Below are 21,906 nucleotides of genomic sequence, written 5' to 3'. Positions count from 1 at the left end.
TAGTGTGTCCTTTTTATTGTCTCTCAGAGAGGACTGTGTGATGTGTCAGCTTTGTTGTTCCTGCCAAGTCTGATCCTCCACTTTCTGTTGATGAGGTCACTGAACTTGTTCACCTGGTACAAAAAGTTGTCATGCTTAGAGATATCAAGTTAGTTTTTAAGTTTTGTACAATGCAAGATGGATGGGTGTAGGAGTAGTTTACATCAAATATTATGATGTGGCATAGAAGGGGGGGAGAGCACACACCTCACATCTGTATAATTTAAGTCTAATTTAAGTGTATAATTAAAATCCTGCACCACTCAGTAACAGTGGTGAGTAAATATAGGTATTTATGATGGTATTAATATGCAATACAACAGCCTTAAACTGAAAATGATGATCAATACTTGCATGTTGCTATATGCCAGAAGTGGTGAGGGTCTGTCAAAGTGAAAATAGACGGCCCAAAACCTTTGAATCCACCCACGCTACGTGCCTGATCTAACGAGACCGCAAAAAAAACCACACTTCCCCTTTTTGTTTATTTTTATTTTACATGAAAAGAGAAATATCATATTAACAAAAGTGTAAGCATATCTGTGAAATCTGTTTCATGAACCTGACACCTGCAGTATATTTCCTGTATGTGGACTGAAGCTGGCATTTTCTAGTCAACCCAGATTAGGTGGTATTTTTTATGGGTAATACTAGTGTATTGCAAGTGTGGCAGGGCAACTCTTATTGCTAAGTCTGATCATAAAGCACTTTCAGTGTGTACTTGTTTTCGCTGTAGCCTACTACTAACCACACACTGGTGCAACTGAAGTAGCTTGAGTTAGACTATTATGTCATCAAGTGATTGCACTCTGTCCAGGCTGCTTTCATCATGATCAGCTATCACTATTCTCTCTTCGTTTGCTTGTAGGCTTGCATGCTTTCTGCTTATATCCTTGTGTTTGAGTTGCATACATCAGACCTTTGTGCCACAGTTGAACCAACCAAGACTAAAGGTTACATAATGTCCATCCACGTCCAGCCGTTATGGGCTACTGGTTGTGTAACACATTACAGCCCTGGACATAAGAAGAGTCATATTCATGAGTATTTGTAGACATGCATCCATTCTGAAAAGATTGCTTATTAAAGTCTGACGGGTTTCCCCTTGAGATAATTCCCTCTGGCCATCCTGTGTTTGGACAAAAGCCAAAGATTGTTATTGCTTGTTATTGCTACTGTGTGTGACCACTGGCCTCTCTCATGCATGTCCTTCCAAGGTTCATGGCTACAGACAGCTGCTATTATTAATAAAGCTATCATTTCGTACGATCCTCCATCCCTTGTTTACATCTACTATCTCCTCCCCTCAGAGCACGAAAAGATGCTGCTGGTTGTTTATCACAGCTCCAGTGTGGTATCGTCGTGCCTAAAACGAGGAGGCGAGGAGGAGGGGGCGGTAAAAAAAAAAAAAGAAAAGAAAGAAAAGAAAGAAAGAAAAAGAAAAGAGAAAACAGCTCGGCGCACTCGACAGCAGCCAATCAGCAGTCTGGTTTCTCTTCAGCATCTCAGAGGGACTGAACCATCGGGTAGTCTTGATCCCAGGCAACAGGGAGGAAAGATAGTTGAAGGCTCCTCGCTGCTTAATTATGATTTTGTGAAATTCGCGAGGAGCTGGAGGATTACGTCACCAGGTAATTAAAACGATTTGTCGTATTTACTTCATAAACAATAAAAGATACAAAAAACGTAGTTTGTTTTGACTACAAGGTAGACCTGCATGTTTTCACAACCTGGAAAAAATGATTGCCAGCCTACACTGATTCATGTGATTCATTTGCGGGTCTTTTTTTTTTGCAAGTTTCTGCATGTATTTCCTTTTTATTTAGAATTTCCTGTAAAAGGATTTATTTTGACACTGCTCGATTCGCGCATACCTGGGCTGTACCTAATGTTCCGGACAGGCAGACTCGCAAGGGCTGACAATAACAAACGGATCACGTGGACGTGTGAATCTGGCGTTTGCAAGTTTATGTAACACGTTTCGCTCAATAAACGCACTCGGACTCTGTGGTTTAAGCAGCAGCTGCAGCCATGTCCACTGATATAAACAAGAGCTTTCTCCCCTCATCCGTTTATCCTTTGAACGCAATGAGAGCGAGAGTGGAAGCTCCTTTAATAAGCACCATTAATGGTTAGAAAAAAAAAAGGGGGGGGGGGGGGGGGAGCTGCTGGGCTACGAGTAGGTAGTTACATAATTAGGCACGGGAAGAAAAAAAAGATCTGTGTCATAATCCGATGCTCAGCTCTGCTTAATTTCAAATTAATACAAGATAATCACATTAATATGTCCAATTGCGACTGTCTGTGGTGGTATTAGGTTGTGGTTTTGAAGGAGCCATTAGTGCATTATTTTGGAAGCAGTGTCACTAAAGCACTGCGCGAACACAATATGTTTAATTCCTCTCATCTAATGGCGCTGCTGCCATTGGTTGAATTAGGTATGGCTGAGAGGAAGACAGTCACTGAGTTTGTCCTAGATTTCACTGTGTAGGTTTTTTATTGCACTCGACCAGGAGCCTTTGGGTTCTGTCGCAAACAATTAATCTCACGGTGTAAATCATCTTATTTTGTTTGTGATGACTCAAATTTAGGTCAGATATGCAAAGTCAGTGGGGTTTTTTAGACAGTGAATACAAATCAAACGGGAGGATAGCTGGCATTGGTGTGCTCTGCTATATTTTTATGTTTCAGCTGAGACATTTGGTTGCATTTCCACGAAATTAAAAGACTCTAAAATGAAAAGTTATACAACACAGTCTACCCTCCCAAAAATCTTTAACCGTACTCCCTTCAGAATGCATTTTGTTGCTGGCTCAACAGGCCTTTCTCCCCATGAGCCATGTCAGGGACGCTTCTGCTGTCTCTGGCATCATGTATCCTGCTCCAATGTGCAGCTGCATAAGGATCCCTGGGCTTTGTTATTACCTCCATTTGCTGCTGCCAACAATAACCACTGCGTCGTGTTTTAAACATCTTATTTTTCTACAGCGTAATGCTTGCCAAGATCTCTGGCTCACAGAGCTGTTCAAGTGTTTGGGGAGGCGAGGAATGACAGAGACAGCGTGGTGGTGACCTCAGACCTGGGCTGCGGCATGCTAATGTCGTGTCCTCTCTCCTTGTGTGGAGAGTGAGGACTGGGGACTGAACAGACCGGGATATATTTAAGGGGCTGTATTGAACTTTTTTGAAGAAACATGGGGTTGTTAGAACTAAACAAGCGACTTGAGCGCAGGGTGAAGCCCTGAGCAGACACCGGGGTGGTAACAGTTGACTGACATGGTCACATTCCAGAGCAGCTGCCTGGAAAGGATAGGTGATCTAGATAGAAAGCAGATGGGATCCCTCCATCCCCACTCACCATGATGGCATGATGAAGCAGTAGGTTACAGACACTGTCTTTTCTCTCTCTCTCTCTCACTCTGACAACAGTGTCATCATTTTGTGACTTAAACACCATCTGCCAAACTAACAGATTAACACCAAATTTTTCTCCCTCTTTTTTTTTCTTTTTTATCGCCTGCATGTTGTCTGCTGTCTGATCTGCTCCCCTAAGAATGAATAGAATGTTCCACTCGTGGCAATGTATTGTTGCTATGAATAGACACAGTTCAAAATGGGTCGATTTATAGTTAAAGCACTCATCTGTGCAGCGTATTGCCAGAAGGAGAGTGTATGTAAGCATGCTGTCATCCAGTAACAGATTTGTCTCTGGAGATCTGCCCTTAACCAAACGGCTTCTCATTTGTATGTGGCAAAGTGGGACAAAAAAAAAGTGGCACAAGGCAAATTTGATCTGTAATGGTAATGTTTGTCTATTTTTTCTGTATCGGGCCAAATCCAAGAAAAGGCAATGAAACAAAGACTTTCAGAGGGCCACATTTCAGTTCATCTCAGTGTGTGTTGTGCCTTATCCCAATGAACTCTGTGCAGTGTTAATTTTATGTATCATTTGAGGAGGCTTGTTGTACTGAGTACTTGGGCACTTAACACTGCTGACAATAAATTCAAGGAGGACGGTGAAAGGATTCCTTTGTTTCTGTTAGATTTAGTTGCTCTCATTAAAGCACAAAGGAAAACACAGTGAGCAGCTAGTGTACTGAAAGGATGTGGATCTCCACAGAGAGTGAGGTATATAATCACAGTACCTCAGTGTCGCTGCTACAGGAAGCAATTGCAGAATTGCTTAGAGTATTATGAATTTTATGTAGATTATGTTATGTCAGTTATTAATTGTATATGGCATTGCAATATAGATAGTAAAAATCTTGTTTCAAAAAGAAATTTTGATAATCAGCAATTCCTTTAAGGACTTTTTCAAGCTTTTATTTGTTTATTTATTTAATTTTGGAGCGAACATCTTTTATAAAGTCAATATTTTTAGGCTCTAGGAAACAGTGGTGGATATTTATAGACTATCGCCCCTAACCGGTCACGGCAGGTGGCTGCCCCTCCCTGAGCCTGGTTCTGCTGGAGGTTTCGTCCTGTTAAAAGGGAGCTTTTCCTTCCCACTGTTGCCAACTACTTGCTCATAGACAGTTGTTTGATGTTGAGGTTTTCTGTGTATTATTGAGTCTTTACTTTACAATCTAACAACAAAGATAAATTCAAATTAAATGTTGAAGAGATTATATAGCTATTATAATCAGTATTTATACTACTATTTAGTTGCATGCCTACATGAAGTTATATTAGTTCCATGAAGAGGAACATCATTGATTTGTTACTGTGATGGGCTGCCCAATCTTGAAGAATCCATCTCAACTCATTGAATTAGCTATTATTCAAATAGTTAAATTCAGATTTTAGGTTATCTGAGTCACAGATATGCTGAAAAATGTTTTCAGCTCCAGCATGTTTTCAGTTTTAATGCTACCTTCATAAACACATACCTGGTTTGTGAGCTTTGATATGTTCTTTTTCTAAAACTTTGTTGCCTATTTTCTGTTTGATATAATCAAAGAACCCGTTGTCTAGGTGATTGTGGGCAGCGTTGTCCTGTTTTCATGTTTCATTCTAAAAAACAGTTTTAACCTGATTTCAGCATGGTTTAAAAGGTTCTTACTTCCCCTTCTAGACATTTTAATGCCTAAAAACTTCAAAGCTGGTATGTCCTGACAGCTCTTGATCTGACTCTCCTTCTGCAATTTTAAGTAAAATCCCATTCCACCTCACCCTGGCCTCTCCTTCCTGAAGTATGGACACAGGTTGAAAATGTGAGGTAGTAAGTCTTAAGTCTTAAGGAGTAAAATTACAATCCATTTCTGAAATTCAATTAAATCAAAGTTAAGACTCTTAAATTGAAGATACAATTTGATTATGAGCAGTAAAATCATGATAACTTAAAAAAAAAATAAAATAAAATAAAATAGCACTCAGCATTTCCACCACATCCCAACAGTGCTCTGTTGGAGTGTGGAGGTCATTTGAGTACAGCAAACTCATTGTCACGTTCAAGAAACCAAGTTGAACTTTCTGATATGTCACAAAGTTCAAATCTGTGGTCTCTAAATGATACTCACTTGATACTAAGAATCCCAAAGTGTGCCAAGGAAATATCACTTTCCACTAAAACTACCACCAGCTTCATTTGTTAATAAAAGGCAGGATGGATCCATGTTTTCGTGGTGTTTATTCAAAATTCTGACCCAACCGTCTAAATGGTGTAACAAAATCTGAGGCTCATCAGACCAGGAAACATTTTGCAATCTCATATTATTACATTTTCATGAGCTCATGAGAACTGTACCTCAGTTTCCTGTTCCTAGCTGACAGGTGTTGCACCTGGTGTGGTGTTCTGCTGCTATAGTTCCTCTGCTTCAAGTTTCAGCTTGTTGTGTGTTTAGATGATGACACTATTCTGAATGCCTGGGTTGTAACCAAGGAATTATTGAACTATTTCTGTCAGCTCACACTAGTCTGGCCATTCTCCTCTCAATATAACCTGACTGATGTCAGGCAATTTCAGCCGATGCTTACTGGATATTTCCTCTTTTTCAGACCTTTCTCTGTAAACCTCAGAGATGGCTGTGTGGGAAATCCCAGCAGATCAGCAGTTTCTGAAATACAGAGATCACCTGATCTGGAACCAACAACCATGCCATGTTCAAAGTGACTTAAATCCCTCCTTTTCCCCATTCTGATGCTGGTATTGATATTCAGCACATCTTCTTGATCATGTCTAAAAATGCACAAATATTTATATAGGTGATATAGGTGGTAAATACATTACTTCAGTAAAAATGGTAATGATTTTCTGTTCTCCTTAATGGTGACGAACTTTATTGGTAATCCATTGAGACTTCAGCAACCTCAATAACTCAGTCTCAATTGTCTTGGCTGGAGATCTCGATGACATATGACTACAGAAGCCCCTGCCATCAATAGTGGTACTCTGCGATGTCACCATGTGCATGCGTGAAGAAATGGCATGGGTCAGACAGAGAAGCCACTTGCCTTGGACAATGGGTTCCCAGTGTCTATAGCTGTGAATGCTATTATTCAGACACATTAATAATCTCTTTTTCCTCACAAAGATTCAACATTCTGAATATAATGGCTTTATGCAGTGTCAATCTTTTAACTTTGGTACGTATTCAAGCATCGACCGTCCTTAGCTAGGCCCTGTTTGTGATTGTTAGCTACAGGATTGTGGAAACAAAGCCCTTCATATTGCCACTGCCACTGGGGGAGCGTAAAAGCACTTCATTGGTGACTCGAGGGAGCTGCTTAAACTTTGTTAGCCAGAGCAGACGGTTCGAACCGCAGGACGCAGCATCCCGCTCTGGTTTGGTTCTCGTTTGTATCTTTTTAAAACCGACGTGAGTACAACTTCTGGCAAATTGTTGTAGAGAGTTTGTTTGGGTGTACTTTGCAGTGGCAGCACTGTTTCTTTAAGGATGCTGAGCTGAGTATGGGAACAGCTGAAAGGTGAGCAGAAATGCATCATCCAAACATAATGCAGGGTTTTGTTATATTTATAGAATGAAAAAAAAAAGCTTTTACTGGCTTTTTTCTTTTTGTCACTCCTTTGTATGTTTATGTAAAGCTGACTTGAGAAGAAGAATTTGCTTCTGTGGCTGCAAATCTGACCGATGTGTTAGGAGAGACTGAATGAAGTGACAGTGGAAAGATGTGTGTCCTCACAGACTGTAGAAAGCAGAAATAAATTTGTTTTTACTGATTATAAGAAGGATTTTGACCTTGTATTAGTAGTATGAGCACCACTTTCAGTTTTTATGCTGCTGGGTTAATTGGTTTAATTAAATTTCTCTCCCTCTTACCCCTCCCTGACACTCACATCTGTACACATCCATAACATTAACCACTTTCATTCTGATCTCTCCCACAGCACAAAGAGAAAAGAAAAGTTGGCTAATCAAGACACTGCACAGAGGGAACCAAATTCCTGCACAAACATGGCAGACCAGAAGTAAGTCGTTTTAGCTGTAGTATATGACACTACAAGTGCTTCCAGTCCACAGTTTTGTGTGTGGGGTGTGTGTGCGTGTTTTATACACTCCTGTTTCTTGATTTGTGTGACACTGAATTCCAGAGATCTATTTATAACTCTCACTTCTCTACCAGAACCGTGATGTCTGCCCATTCACAGGCAGTGTGAGCACTTTTTTTAAACTGCACTTTATCTTAGAACAGATTTATTTTTCCAGAAAATCCTCCTCTTCCTTTCTGGTATCCATGTTTAGGCTGTACGTTTCTTTCCTCTCTTATCCGATGATTGTGATCAAATCCATGAGCTTTTCTTGTAAATGGAAAATATTACAGGGAATTATTTATGTTTCTTGATGCACAGCCAAAACCTCACATGCTGCAGGGGCTGCTTTTCCCAACTCACTTAATTTCTTATTCTTTTACAGACCTCCTCTGTTGTGACTATTCACAAGTCTGCTTAGAAAAGAATAACTTCAGTGCATGTACACTTGATCTCAGTAGCAGTAAACTTCCTTTTATACTTCTGACATCACATGGATAACCCGATTATTTGCTATTTTACCTTCCAGAGACAACATAGACGATTTTAAAGTCCAGACAGCTAAGCACCCTAATATGACTTCGGCCCCATTACGGCCGCATAGTGAACACTCTAAAGACCGGGCATCCAAGAGGCTTTCGACCGAGTCCAATGGGACTAGCGACGGTGGTGTCGGGTCATCTACACCGGTGGAGATTACTGCTTTGGAAGAATCATTTCGACGCTTCGCCATCCACGGCGACACTCGTGCAACCGGCAAGGAGCTGCACGGCAAGAACTGGTCCAAGCTCTGCAAGGACTGCGGCGTGATCGACGGCAAGAACATCACCCTCACTGACGTGGACATCGTCTTCAGCAAAGTCAAGTAAGAAAGACACCGACATTATTGCACACTAAGGATACAATTTCAGTTTGGATTAGTAGAAAGTCTTTTCCATCATATTTGGGTTTTACCTTCCAATTTGCAATTGATTGTTTAAATCACTTAGCTGTTGTGTCGCGACAGAAGCGCATATTTTATTTATTGCATTTGTCATTTTGTAGATGATTGTTGGTAGAGAATTGCAAACATTTAGAATTGTGGTTCAAAGAACATAAAACTGAAAACTATTTCGTTTCTGTTTCAGAACATTTCAAAGAACTAAATTAATGTTTTTAGCAGGTATCAACCTTATTGTACAGTAACTATGAACACATGAAGGGCATCTAGCTATTATTAAACTAAACTTTAGTCATTAATAAGTAAGTCAGTCATGATCATCAGTTTATAAAGCCATCAAAATATCATAAACAAATCCAAGGCTCGGTTTAGCAGTTTCTGAATTTCATGTTCTGTTTCAGAACATGCTGTTCTTTCTTTTATTAAGGAGACTTGTAGTATTCGGTTGGTCAAAAACAGCAGCTAGAACAAAATGCCAGGATGGCTCATCTTATATTTCCTCAGGCTGGGCTGATTCACCCTTTACTGTGACCTCAATATTATTTCGCCATGGGAGTGAAAAAAAAAGAAGTCTTCTGCACAGCTGTGCCCATGTTTACCAAATGAACCGAAAATCCGGATGCTGTCTAGGCTGGTAACACTTTTAAGGCGAGCGTACATGTGATCCACGCCACATTAAAAATGAATATTGTTCCAGTGTTGTTCACACACAATACGGGACTTGTGTGCAGTAGCACAGAGTAAAGCTGATGTAAGGAGCGGGGTTTTTACAGCATTGGTTTGTGCGACCGTGCGCATGGTTATTTTGGAGTTTTCATTCATATACAGAGAGGCTTTGAACTTGTTTCATCCTGGTTGAATGATCTGAATAAGGATTATTACGCAAGACGGCACCAGAATTGCGGAGTACGGCTGGGAGCCACACTTCATTGTGTCTACAAGAATGGAGAGAAAAAAGATCTACTCGGGAATCTCACGTTGATTTAGCAGATTTTCCATCTTCTACCTGCATATAGTCCAATCTAAGTCATTTTTCATATACATTTACTGGAAGAGATTCCAAGATTATACAGAAATAGATTGTTAAACACATGGATGGATATCGAAATGCACCTATCGCTCTCTTAGTCTGTCCACTTCACAAAGTTGTCTAAAGATGGAAATGGGAGGGTGGAAAAAATGGGTAATCCTGTCCGATTTCAGGTAGACTTAGTCCAAAACAATATTTTCTTTGAGCACGAGCACAGCAGCGAGAATAATGGCAAATCAGTCATAATACATTCAATGCATTTAAGAGTTTTAAGAGCATTAATAAAATATTCCTTCCTATTTCAGCTGTCTGTTTATACAACAAACAGAAGAATCATTTTTCTGAGCCAACCACATCGACACCTTTGCTGCTGGCATGGCAATTTGTGTTTACATTTACAAATATTTTTCTGGACAGAATGAACTTAGACTGTGAGTCTTGTTTACATCCAGCTCTACTTGTGAGCAGTATTTTGAAGTGTGCAAATAATATGATGGCCCAAATTTTAAGGAACAAAGTATGCCCAATGGCTTTTTGCACATTTTTCTTACCAGTAATTCTGTGTAGTCTCATTAGGTCTCTGGATATGTGTGTGTTTGGTGTGTGAATTTACAGGTGCCGTCATCTGATTCCCTCGGGTTCTAATCCCAGGTGGTGCAGCAGGCAATTCTTTCAAGACTCACAGCTCTGGAGTGTGATCCAGAAAATATTACTGTAAAATGTGAAAAAAAAAACCCCACACATGTGGTGTTTGTATACCTAGCCGTCACCGACAGTATAAACAGAGATACAGTTCTGGGGGAAGGGCCCTTTTTCATGTAGTTTCTGACTCCAGGCACAGCTGAGTGGGGGAGGGCTGGCATTGCAAGAGATGCAGATCATCACTTTCCTTTTAATCAGTGTTGGAGAATGCATGCAAAAAAATTAAAGATCTTAATGAGGACTGGCAAATTACAGCATGGCCCAGTGACTCATTATTTATTCTGGATATGGAGGTCTGCTGCACCACATTAGGTCTCTGCTATGCTATGTGCCTGCTTGGAACCAGAATGCTACAACATAATCTCAGATAGATTCATTAATTTGTAACGACATCTTATTTCCAGGGCTTTGGTTGTATTTCCCATAGCCTGTATATAAAAGATGGGTATAGCCACCAAGTCAGAGAGTAGTTTCTAAATGTTTTGAGGCCTCGATCATTCTTGCACCATGTTTTTTGTTTTTTTAAAGCGAGGGATGGGACTATATTGGGATAAAGTTTGTAGTATTTTTATGTTTGTGTAGATACTAAACTAAGAGTGAAGAATTTTGCGGATGCAACTCACGCAGATGTGTGTAGTCCTTAAAAAACCCCACCGGCACATAGCTTGATGTGCTATGTGTAGATCAAATACTGATTGACTGAAAAGTAGGTCTGAACATGAAAGATAGTGAAAGCAGCTTTTTGTTTTTAGGCCTTTTTGTCTTTATTAGATGAAGAGATGAGATGAAGTGGGGAGAGAGAAGCAAGCGCTTCGTGTTGGAGTCGAACCTGGGCTACTGCATTTAGCCCTGCAGCATATGGTTGCTTGTACCTAAAAAGGGGTTCATCACAAAGAGGTAGAAGCATTAAAAAAGTCTTTGTTTCCAAAGACTCTATTCAAAAGGCTAACATAGCTACCGTGACATCATCCATAGGCATCTGATAAGCCTTGAGATAAGTGGTTCTCATTTTCATAAAAGAGGATGTGAGGTGCAGTTCTGACTGTGAAACTGCTCATGCATTTCCTAACAACTTGTCAGTCGCAATTCATTAGCCAATGTACATGCCACCGATAACCCTCCCTTTTGGTACATAGTATAACCAAGAATTACAAAACAGACTTAATTTTTATCAAGTGGCTCAGACCATAAACCCAGCAGGGAAGTATTTATAGAGATCAAGTCAGAGAGCCATTTTTCGCATAGGACTGGAAGTCTTTTTGCAACCACAGCTATCGCCATGTGGTGTCCTTCAGATAAGAATGCAGGTTTAAAGCAACTTACATTGGTTGCATTGTGCAAGCATTGGTTTATAACAAACAGACAGTTGTTATAAAGGGAGACTTGGCTATAGAGTTAAAAACTGCGTTTTCACAAGTCTGTAACCACAGTTAGCCAGTTTGGCATTTTCACACTGAAGCCTGAGGGGTTTGACTTACTGTTGGAGCCAGCCTCAAGTGGCCTTTACAAAAAAATTGGCGCAGATGTTGAATTCATGTTTCATCCCTGGAAGTCACTGCTTGGTTTCCTTATTAGTGAATGTGATCATGGGTAATACATTCAGTCCATATGCATCATATATTCCAAATGGCTGATATATGTCAACAGACAGCAGGTCAACTATCAGTATCCCTGCCAAAAATAAGTTATAATGACCCTCTGACTTCTGTCCTTTTCAACCTCATGACAGCCTCGTTAGTTTCTCATCTTCTGTTTATTTGCACAGATTAGCCTTTTGTATTCTGTGAGGAACTGAACCGGTCAGTGTGGGGAGGTCTGCAGAGAGGAAACACAGCTGTTCCTTGCACAGGAATGGCAGTTTAAAAGTCCAGTTTCCCCTCTGACAATAGACAGCATGGAACATACTCGGGGGGGAATGAAGCTCCCAAATGTTCAACACTGATGGATTGCCCAAACAAAACCAGTCACTGAACAAGTGAAATTAATAATAAACCAAAACATCTCTGTTTACTGTAGCTTGTTTCTATGGCAGCAGGTTGCCAGGGGAGACTGTGTGCTTTATAGGCTGTTGTTTAGGTGTTTAAGTTTATCACCACAGTGATAGCAGTTTGTGTTTGTGTTGCTATGAACTTTTCACATGGAAGTTAAAAATGGCAAATGGCCATTTAAACAAGTGGAGCAATTTGAGATGGAGAAAAATTGACGTGATGCAGGATTTTCAGTTCATACAAGCGGTTTGATCCTCAGATAAACGAGAAGTCAACACCCTTCCAGATACATGGCTGAACTTAGCAGACAGCTACAGTCAAACACATTTGGGTCTAAGTGCGTGAGCCGAACACATTATGATGGATGATTTTAAGAGACGGCCTCAAATGCGAGCTACACTCTGTGGAGTTGCTAAGGCGACACATAAGTACTGAGACACACTGGGAGACGTGAAAGTTTTCCCATTGTTTATCTCAATAGGATACCATCTCCATGCTGTCTTACATCTGCCACATTAAAGTGATCACACATGGCTGAGTGTAGACTGTGGACTGTCATCTTAACCTCAAACTGCTCTGAAACACATTAGTACTTGGTACTATGGAGGACCTAAATTCTCAAAAAAGTCAATAAGAAAATGACCATGCACCAGGAAAAATAAGTCAATGTAAGTATTTGTTTAAAAAAATTCATTTAAAAGTTTTATTTTTTCATTCATCTGCTTTTATATTAATTTCCCAATTAGCTTACTTTCTTGTTTAACACTACAGGCTATTTTCAGCTAGACTAGCTCATTTCACCTGACTTGTAACCATTTCTGTTGCAAGTCTTTGAATGACCAACCAAAAGGACCAAAGGTGAATCAACAACACTGTGACTGATAGCTCCTTTATTACCATACTGAAGCAAAATATGCCAAGGGGAATAGCAAAATAAAATAATGAATAAATGGGAAAATGCAAAACTAAAATACTACAGGTATTTTAGCCCTAGCAGGTCTTAACTGAGGTAAAAAAATACAGCCTCAAATGAACTATAAAACATGACATATCTCATCGTGTCATTATTTATTTAAGAAAGGGCCAGGATGGATGCAAGTGTTTGAAACTACACCCTCCCTGCTTTCATAAGAATTAAAAGAGTAAGGTGCTGGTAATCAAATGCACTTGATAACAGATCATGAGCAAGTATGACCACCTCCATAAAAGCAGAAGTTTGTTGTTCTGGTGCATTCAAATGTGTTACCACAATGCCAAGGAATGCACAGCTTAGGTTTGTAAAAATGGATCTGGACAAACTGTCTGGACCTTTGGATAGATGAAACCAAGGTGGAAATCTTTGGCCGTAATTCACAGCGCCAAACTAAACACAGCACATCAGCACAAATACCTCATACCACTTGCTACCATACTTTTAGATGGGTTTGACTTTGGGCTTAATTTTTCAGTTGTCGGCTCTGTGGCACTGAGTGGACCATGAAATCATCTGTAAAATAAACTAATCTAGAGGTAAATGTGCAGCCATCTGTCTGACAGCTAAAGTTTAGCAGAAACTAGGTCATGCAAAGGGACAATGTTCCTAACCACACTAGCAAATCTACAAGAGACTGGCTGAAAAAGTCAAATGCCAGACTTTCAACCCAATTGAAATGTTGTGGTGGGACCTTGAGAGAGCTGTACATAAACAAATGCCCGCAAACCTCAATGAACTGAAGCAACATTGTCAAGATAAGTTCCTTCACAACGATTTGAGAGACTGATAAGGTCACACAGAAAAACGATTACTTCAAATTGCTTTTCCTAAAGGTGGTTTTACAAGATATTGAAGCCTGGGGTGTGTACTTGCTTGCTTTGATGTTTTGGCTTAGGTTTTGTTAATTCAATAATGATTTGGTGTAATACATCATGTATTGCTGTAAATCTTCAGTGTATTTAGGGTATTTACCTAATTTTAAGGCCTGGTAAGGACTAGATCATCTTTTTCCTATGACTATACTTTTCGGGGTTAGGTAATATACTATAAAGGTGTTGAAACTCCTACTTAAATGTCCATTCTTTCCTCCTATATTACAGGAAGAAATCCAGTCGCACCATCATATTCGATGAGTTCAAGGTTGCGCTTGGAGAGCTGGCCAGGAAGAAGTATAAAGACAAGACTGGAGAGGAGGCTGAGGCAGAGGTGTTCCAGCTGATCGAGGGGAAGTCACCGGTCATTTCAGGAGTCACAGTAAGATTCGATCGGAAAGTTTCACAAGTTTCACAACACGTCTCCTTTTTCAGCAGTAAAAACTCAAACTTTCTTTGTGAACTTCTTCACAGAGAGCCGTCGCTTCCCCAACAGTCAGTCGTCTTACGGACACCACCAAGTTTACAGGGTCGCACAAGGAGCGTTTTGACGAAACCGGCCGCGGGAAGGGTAAGGCGGGACGAGTAGACATAGTTGACACTTCTGGATACGTTTCGGGATACAAGCATCAAGGGTCGTATGAAAAGAAGGTGACCAAACCCACTGCGGGCAGACCCGTGTGAGGGCGAAGACAAGGAAATAAACATTTGATCAACTACTAGGATGATTTTCTATTAAACGATTACTCATAGAAAGCACAAAAGCATAGGATTTCATATTTTTTCCCCATCCATCTATTTTATGTGTGAGTGTGTGTGTGTGAGAGCGAGCAAGCGAGAGAGGTGTTTTTGAGTTCCTCTCTTCGTGAAGTGTGAGAACTGGAAAACTGTTTACATCTATTTTTACAAATTCATCACCAGCTGGTACATTCCTGTCTGATAGCAAGTTACTGCCAAACACTGAAGAGAACAAATGAGAGAAACTGCTTTGCTATGACTATTTAGGCTTTGTTGTTATGATAGGGCCTTGTATTTATTGAGCACAATGAGCAACATGCCAAGAAAAACAAAAGTGGGACAACAGTTTGGTGAATATACATTTGCACTTTTTAATAGAAACATTTGTTCCCATGTTTAGCTGATTACACGGTTTAGCTTGTTTTGCCATTTCAAAGATAATTGGCACAGGTTTTTGACAGAGATCATTGATTTTTCTCTTTCGAAACCTTAAATTCATTCAGATTTCAGCGTTGTCTGTTCGCCATCTGCACTTAGTAACTGTTTCGTCTTCATGAAATCTGCTGTTTGTTATTTTATGAGCTCACACTTGTCTTTTCAGTAATCTGCCTTTAGTTCGAACCAAGAAAATCGTTTTTTGGGGAGATTTTTTTGTGAAAGTTAGTCACCCCTCTCAGACTAAATATTTGTGACCTTTATCATACCTTCTTGCTTTTGTAAATACATATAAAAACAAAAGCTCTCCCATGCAGAATTTAACGAGCTTACTTAAAGCTCTTACACAAAACCTAAAAGGACTTCCCTGTTTTTTCCCTCTTAGTCTTTATCTAGCTTTATCATACCATATTTTATTTAATTATACACAAACTGTTTTGCTAACATGCATTTTAAGTAATAAATTGGTAAAGAGAAAGCTCTAACCACAGATGAGATGAGCCTAACTGTACAAGATTGTATTTTTAACATTTTACTTCCTGATCAGATTTCTATACAGTAGTTCTAATATATTTGTGGTAAGATTGTGTATATTCTAAAAAGGTTAAAGCCACATTAATTTAAGACACTGGCTTCAAGTTTTATTTTCTATTTGTATTATGTATTGCTGTACTTTGTGCATGTTATGTATATTGCATTTGATTCAGCAGCATATAGATGACGGTAGGAGTCTGTCATATTATATTGGAACTGCTGTGCCTGGTGTAAGAAGAGACTACTGGGTGGACAACATTGTGTTGTTAAAAAAAAACATTAAGTAATGAAATTGTGAGACGACAAAATCTTGTATTGTTTGAAATCAATATGTATGAACCTGTACGTGTACAAAGTCAGCTAATGCTCTAATATTTGTTGATAAAAATCTCCTAATGCGCTCAGTCATCCAAGGCACAGATTTAACTGAAGAAAAAACAAACAAACGCAGGGATTTTAATGTTTCCTTACACACTGTATCAGAAAAAGGGAAAATTGCAAACGAGTATTATACTTTTGTAGAATATTTTTCCAGCAGAATGACAGATTCATGTCACACACTACTTGTAGCCTCAGCTGATGAACTCGTGCATCAAGTGCAAAACTAGCAGCTATCAGTGTGTTTTTGTAGCTTGAGTATGATCCGTTTTCTGTGCTTAATGCCAAATACTGTGCACCTTTTAATGTGGAGACACAATATTGTCCTTTTTTCCTTCAAATAACTTGTAATGTACTATTATGCCCCAGTGCATGCAGTGTGTTTTCTGTTTGTTTTTTTGTTCTTGTTCTTTAGATCTCTTAAAGTGTGTTCATGATTTGTAGTGCATTATTGAAAATTAAAAAAAAAAAAAAGAAACCATGCACGCACACCCTGGAACCTCTGCTGAGTAGGTTTTGGAGTGTCTGTTGAAACAGTAGTTATGTTCTTGCTTTCTTTTCTTTCTTTTTTTGTGGAGTTTACTCCCTACAAGTAGTACCAACCAACGATCTGTAACATTCATATAAAAAGAAAAAGAAGACATTCAGCTTGTGTAGCATCCAAACCTCTAACCTGGTTTGCCAGGGCTTGATTTAGTGTTAGCAAGAGGAAAGTGCATGTCTGCCTGCGCATCTCTCCAGCCCGAAGGCAGAGGTATAAATAAAGTCACAGTGCAGCTGGAATCTAGATGCATTCATTCCACTGCGGCGTGCAAAGCAGATGGAGACTGACCTACAAACAGAAAAAAAACTAAAAAAGGAGCCAAAAGAGAGACGATCCCGCCACAGATCCAGGAAATGCATTATGACCTTTTCACTAACACCCCCCCAGAAAATCATTTGTTAATACAACAGCCCTGTCACACACTCATACACAAAGCTTCCTGAATGAATTGCCTTTCCCCGTTACTGTTTACATCGAGTAAATGCAGCTTATGCACATTTTTTTAAATAATAGAAACATTTATAAAAAAGAATAAAATAAAAAAAGGTATAGCACTTACTACAATTTTGCAGTAATCTGCAGTAATTTTAAAAATAAAATAATTTAAGCAGTTTATATTTGCTGGCACATGCTAATATGACGGTCGGCATAGTCCTGCTTTGATATTTTTATCCTGGCATGCATCTCTTTGTTCAAATTCTGCATTAATGTTCCCCACTTCCCTTCAGCTCTGCTAACAAGCATTCATTTGTAGCCACCAGAGACCTGCAGAACACAAACACAGGCACATTTAAATCACAAAACCAGCCAACAAGGGGGTGAGTTGAGATTGAGATTACATCAGTTTACTCACACTGAGCATGTAGGTACAACAAAATCAACTGTCAGCACTAATACAGCATTATCTTCTTACCTGTGGCTTTCTTGCAGCATATCTGAAAGTTCTTTGACTTTCTCAGCTTCCTGCACTTTCTTCCTCAGCCCCTCGATCTCTTTCTTCAGTTCCTCTACTTCGGCCTGAGCTTCTAAACACAAACTGGGACACTTAGTAGGGAAAGCAGCATGTTCGCTTATGTCACAGTGGCAAGTACACCCACCTCTGATCTGAGACACATGTGAGCTTTTCATCATAGATTTCAGATATTGGCGTTCTAACTTGATGAGCTGCTTCTGCAGAGCAACGTTTTCCTCTAAAACGACCCTCAGCTGCTCGTTCAGTTTGCCCTGTGTTAGAGTGAACACTGTGAATAAAGTTTACTCTTATGGTTCTCTAAAGCTTGGTGTTGTGTTTGAGTGGTGGATCAACTCACCACCGCTCTCCGAGCTTCCTCCAGCTGAGCGGAGAGGTTGTGCACTTCAGTTTTGTGCTCTTCCTCTCGTGCTGCCGCTTGAAAGCGAAGTGCATCAGCTTCCCGCCGTAAGGTCCTGACCTCAGTTTCCCGACTGGAAATATCGCTTTCCATCATGGAGAGGATCTGGACTGCCTGAGCTGAGGCCAAAAATAGAGATGATAGGAAGACATTCGTTATCTCAGGCTTCTGTAATCAGATAGCGCATTCCTCAAAACCAAAAGTCCAAACTTACACAGGAAGTTGTTGTTTTGATGCAGTGACCTCTCCCCTGTCCAGTGTTTGTCCACGAGGTTGAGGAGCATCTCCAGGGGTTTCCTATAACTACCCTGGGAAGAGAGTTCAGAGATTCCATGAATAGATGTGCAAAGGAAAACCCTGCAGATGAATGAGGAATGATTCACGATGTCATTTGCAAATCAGTAAGAGGACCGAAATAGCTGCCAACCTTTTTTTTCTTCTCAGCTTGCCCAGGCTGGCTGGAGCTCCCGTCTGTTTTGTTGAAGCTGGAGTAGGTTAGTCGTGGAGGATGCAAGATGGGGTTAAAAGGGTCAGACAGATTCAAACCAGGGCGTCGTGGACTGGGAGGCCGGATATTAATAAATGAGGAACTGTGACGGAGGCTTTCATCTGGTAAAAATTACAAAATGTGGAATGAATAAAGAAATCATAGCTCAGGGATTTTGTTAAACACAAATTTATTTCCTACCTGGATTTGGGGTAAAATGCCCTTTAGCTGGATGTCTGGTTTGTTTGGGAGAGTCCTTTTGCTTTGGGTTTCCATGAGCAGGTCTACGTTGCTCTATGTAGGGGCCAAAGGACACTTTTGGTCTTTCAGGCACTTTTATTGAGGTGCAGCTTTTTTGATGAGACAGATCTTTCATCTGTGACCCTTTGGACTCACTGTTATCTGACGAGTTACATGTGGCACACACACATAAAAAAAAATCCCAGTGATATTAATCGACCTTTGACAAGCACGTTGTGTTAAAAAAAACCCACAGGAAAAGTTATGTCGCCACCTAGTGGTGATTATACACACTGTCACACGTTGTTTTCATAATTGCTTACTGATAAGGATTTCTTACCTTCAAAGAAAGCTTTATTCTCATAATAATTCTTCTGCGATCTCAATTCTAATAAGATACTGACATAGAAAAAAACTGCACTCTCCTAAACTAGAAAAATAGGCTTACCAGTTTTAGTGAGTGGATACCTGAGGATGGATTTAGCAGTTTCCTAAAAATAAGAACAGAGCTACTTCATAATGAACTTTTATACTGTTAATGTTATTTAATCTGTAGTAACAATAAAAGCACCTGTTTGGGAGTTGAGCTCATCTGTTTTCTAAAATCTTCAGAAACTTTCTCTTTGAAACCTGAAACAGTGGATGGTTTGGATTTATCAGAAGTTAAAACAAAGAAACATGAATTAGTCAGGTTTGATTTTGATTTTTGGAGTTGGACATCTTACCATCGGCCTCCTTGTGAAATGACACAGAGACAGCTTCACTTTGCTCTCCATCATTTGTGGCAACAAAGTTCAGCTCAATATCACGAGTGTCGGTCAGGACAGAAAGGCTCTTGGTTAAGCGGTCAGTTAAAGCTGGTCTGCGATCACTGCTTCTGAAAAACCACAAATGAAACAGCAAATGGTGCCGCTCGAGCAACCGAGGTTGAGAAGACTCGTCTCGCTGCATTTTCATGTGCTCCACCAGCCCAAAGATGCATAAAACTGCAACAAATCTACTTATGATTCTGATTCATAAAACTGTCAATGTGGGCACACATTTCTGTTTCTTTTTTTCTGCCAATTCAACATATGTACCCACGAAACCTCATCATTAAAAATGAAAAGGATCACTTTATAGCAATGTTTTGTCAAGCCTTACTTAAGCTCCTTACTATCATTTCTCGGTAGCTGCCTGTGCTGCTGGTCTGAAGAAATTCTTGTTTTATGAACAACAGCATACACTCAATGGACACTGTATTAGGTACACCTTTTCAACTGCTTGTTAATGTAAATATCGAATCAGCTGTTAACATGGCCACAACTCACTGGATTTATGGCTCGTGCTCAAATAAAGCTCAAATAATCTCAATCTGGTCGTGACAGTGACTTCAGTGTATTGAAATGGCCTCCACAACCACCAGATCTCAATCCAATAGAACATTTGTCGGATGCGGTGGAAATGAAGAGTCACATCATGGATGTGGAGCTGACAAATCTGCAGCAGCTGTGTGATGTTATCGTGTAATATGTCCCAAAATCTCTGAAGAATGTTTCCAGCACCTCGATTAATCTGTGCCATGAAGAATTAAGGCAGTTTTGAAGGCAAAAGGGGTCCAAATCAATACTGGTAAGGTGTAACTAATAAAGTGTCCATGAGTGTATAAGAGAAAAACAGTATTTTCAAAAATATATTACTTATAAATCTGGTATCAGATCTTTATTTGACTCTTTCATCAAACAGAATGAGCTGAAGCTCATTTACATTAAGGATTTTGTGTTCAGCATACCTTCGATCATCAATCAGATTCAAAGAGAAGCTCATCTGCTGAGGAAGAAGTTCAGAAGAGAACTGCATCAAGGCAGATTTACGCTCAGCATCTCTGACTGAACAGCTATCTGTAAATCAACGAGGAGAACTTATTATTTTAAAACCTGACATGAGATGAGCAAATTCTGGGCAACAAAACAACATCTTACCTAGCTTGCGCAGGGTGGGCATGGCATGCACCAAGTAAAGGCGGTACTGTGGATTATTTTTGGCCAGAGGGTTGAGCCTGAGGTCCAACTCTTTTAACGATGGCAGCTCAAACAGTACTTTCACTTCTTCAAGAGAAGGTATGCAGTTATAGTAGAGGATCAGCCTCTGTAGCATTTTTAAATGTTGCACACCCTGAGAACAAACCAATAGAACGGTTAAGATACAGACTCTGCAAATATTATTAGTCATGCAATATATTATATTACTTGATGTACAAAATATACAGTATTGGCCGATATCAGCATAAGAACATGCAGTTTTAGTGTTCAGGGTAATCTTAGGTGTGCTGCAATAGGCTTACATGGGATTTATACTTCAGTGGGTAATTTAAACACTAGCCACCATAACCCCCCCCCCCCCCCACGAAACCCTGCAGCTTCCCTAGAAATGTAACTACATGTTAGGCCAACACAGACTGCATCTAGTGTGATTAGCATGTTCAACGAGGACTCACAAATGTCTTCAAATTCCTAGAGGGAGATTGCTCAAACTATCAAATAGTTTATACACCACTACTGCACTTAATCATTTATAATTATTAAACTCTGACTCTTTCTTCAGTAGTAGTATAAATTGTGAATTCCATTTTTTTTTTTTAAAACAATCTAAAACTAACCTCAACTGAAACGAGTGCATTACAGGAGAGATCCAGAGATTTCAGACGGATAAAGTTACTCAGACCATTTCCCAGGTGTCTGATCTTCTCCTCACATGTCCCCGGAAGGCTCAATGTCCGCACGTCGCCTATTTAAACAAAATTAAAAAAGTAATAACTTTAAGATGTTATGGTGATGTGGTCTGGAGCAGGAAGCATTTATTGCTACGCTAGCTCTCGTTAGCTTATCTACTGATGCTCTGGCCTGGCAGAGTATCTAGCTACAGTACTTTCCAACAGCAAATGTCTGATGTCCCTGTCTCACCCTTAAAGTTAGCTGCTGATTACTCCTACATAGTGTATATATTAGCTTGGATGTAAAGTTACCGAGACACGGGTGTTTTAGCCTTAATCTTTCACGTATCCACTGCTCTGTTAGTGTTGTCAAACACTTCGCCGCCATACTTTTCGAAGTTCTGCTGCCTTCATGGCCTGAAAAATAAATACCGTCTTTCCTGTTTCACTTTTGT

At 39.9% G+C, this 21,906-nt stretch overlaps 2 protein-coding genes across 3 annotated transcripts; one reads left to right on the top strand and one right to left on the bottom strand.

Moving 5' to 3' along the window:
• The first annotated feature begins 1,633 nt into the window (after positions 1-1,633).
• On the top strand, positions 1,634-15,109 carry tppp (tubulin polymerization promoting protein). The gene is made up of 5 exons (XM_085365737.1): positions 1,634-1,670; positions 7,388-7,468; positions 8,058-8,393; positions 14,262-14,415; positions 14,508-15,109. Exons 2-5 carry the CDS (start codon positions 7,455-7,457, stop codon positions 14,715-14,717), a joined length of 714 nt encoding a protein of 237 aa, XP_085221863.1. The 5' UTR covers positions 1,634-1,670; positions 7,388-7,454; the 3' UTR covers positions 14,718-15,109.
• A 2,232-nt stretch (positions 15,110-17,341) lies between these two features.
• Positions 17,342-21,839, bottom strand: cep72 (centrosomal protein 72). Of its 2 annotated transcripts, none has more exons than XM_085365735.1 (14): positions 21,764-21,839; positions 21,398-21,525; positions 20,721-20,913; positions 20,531-20,639; positions 19,485-19,636; positions 19,331-19,389; positions 19,208-19,250; positions 18,721-18,921; positions 18,460-18,641; positions 18,247-18,340; positions 17,973-18,151; positions 17,760-17,886; positions 17,576-17,687; positions 17,342-17,427 (listed from the first exon to the last, which is right to left on the bottom strand). In XM_085365735.1, the coding sequence occupies exons 1-14, from the start codon at positions 21,837-21,839 to the stop codon at positions 17,367-17,369; spliced, it is 1,716 nt and encodes a 571-aa protein (XP_085221861.1). In that variant the 3' UTR covers positions 17,342-17,366. The 2 variants fall into 2 exon arrangements, with proteins under 2 accessions (XP_085221861.1, XP_085221862.1); XM_085365736.1 differs by having other exon boundaries at positions 18,721-18,852.
• Between the last annotated feature and the right edge of the window lie 67 nt (positions 21,840-21,906).

The sequence above is a fragment of the Diplotaxodon limnothrissa genome, linkage group LG11 (assembly GCF_057381915.1).
Source record: "Diplotaxodon limnothrissa isolate DT_005_m linkage group LG11, D_limnothrissa_male_GT1.1, whole genome shotgun sequence".
NCBI lineage: Eukaryota > Metazoa > Chordata > Actinopteri > Cichliformes > Cichlidae > Diplotaxodon > Diplotaxodon limnothrissa.
Note: the sequence above shows the minus strand (reverse complement) of the source record. Positions and strands in the feature narration are given on the sequence as shown.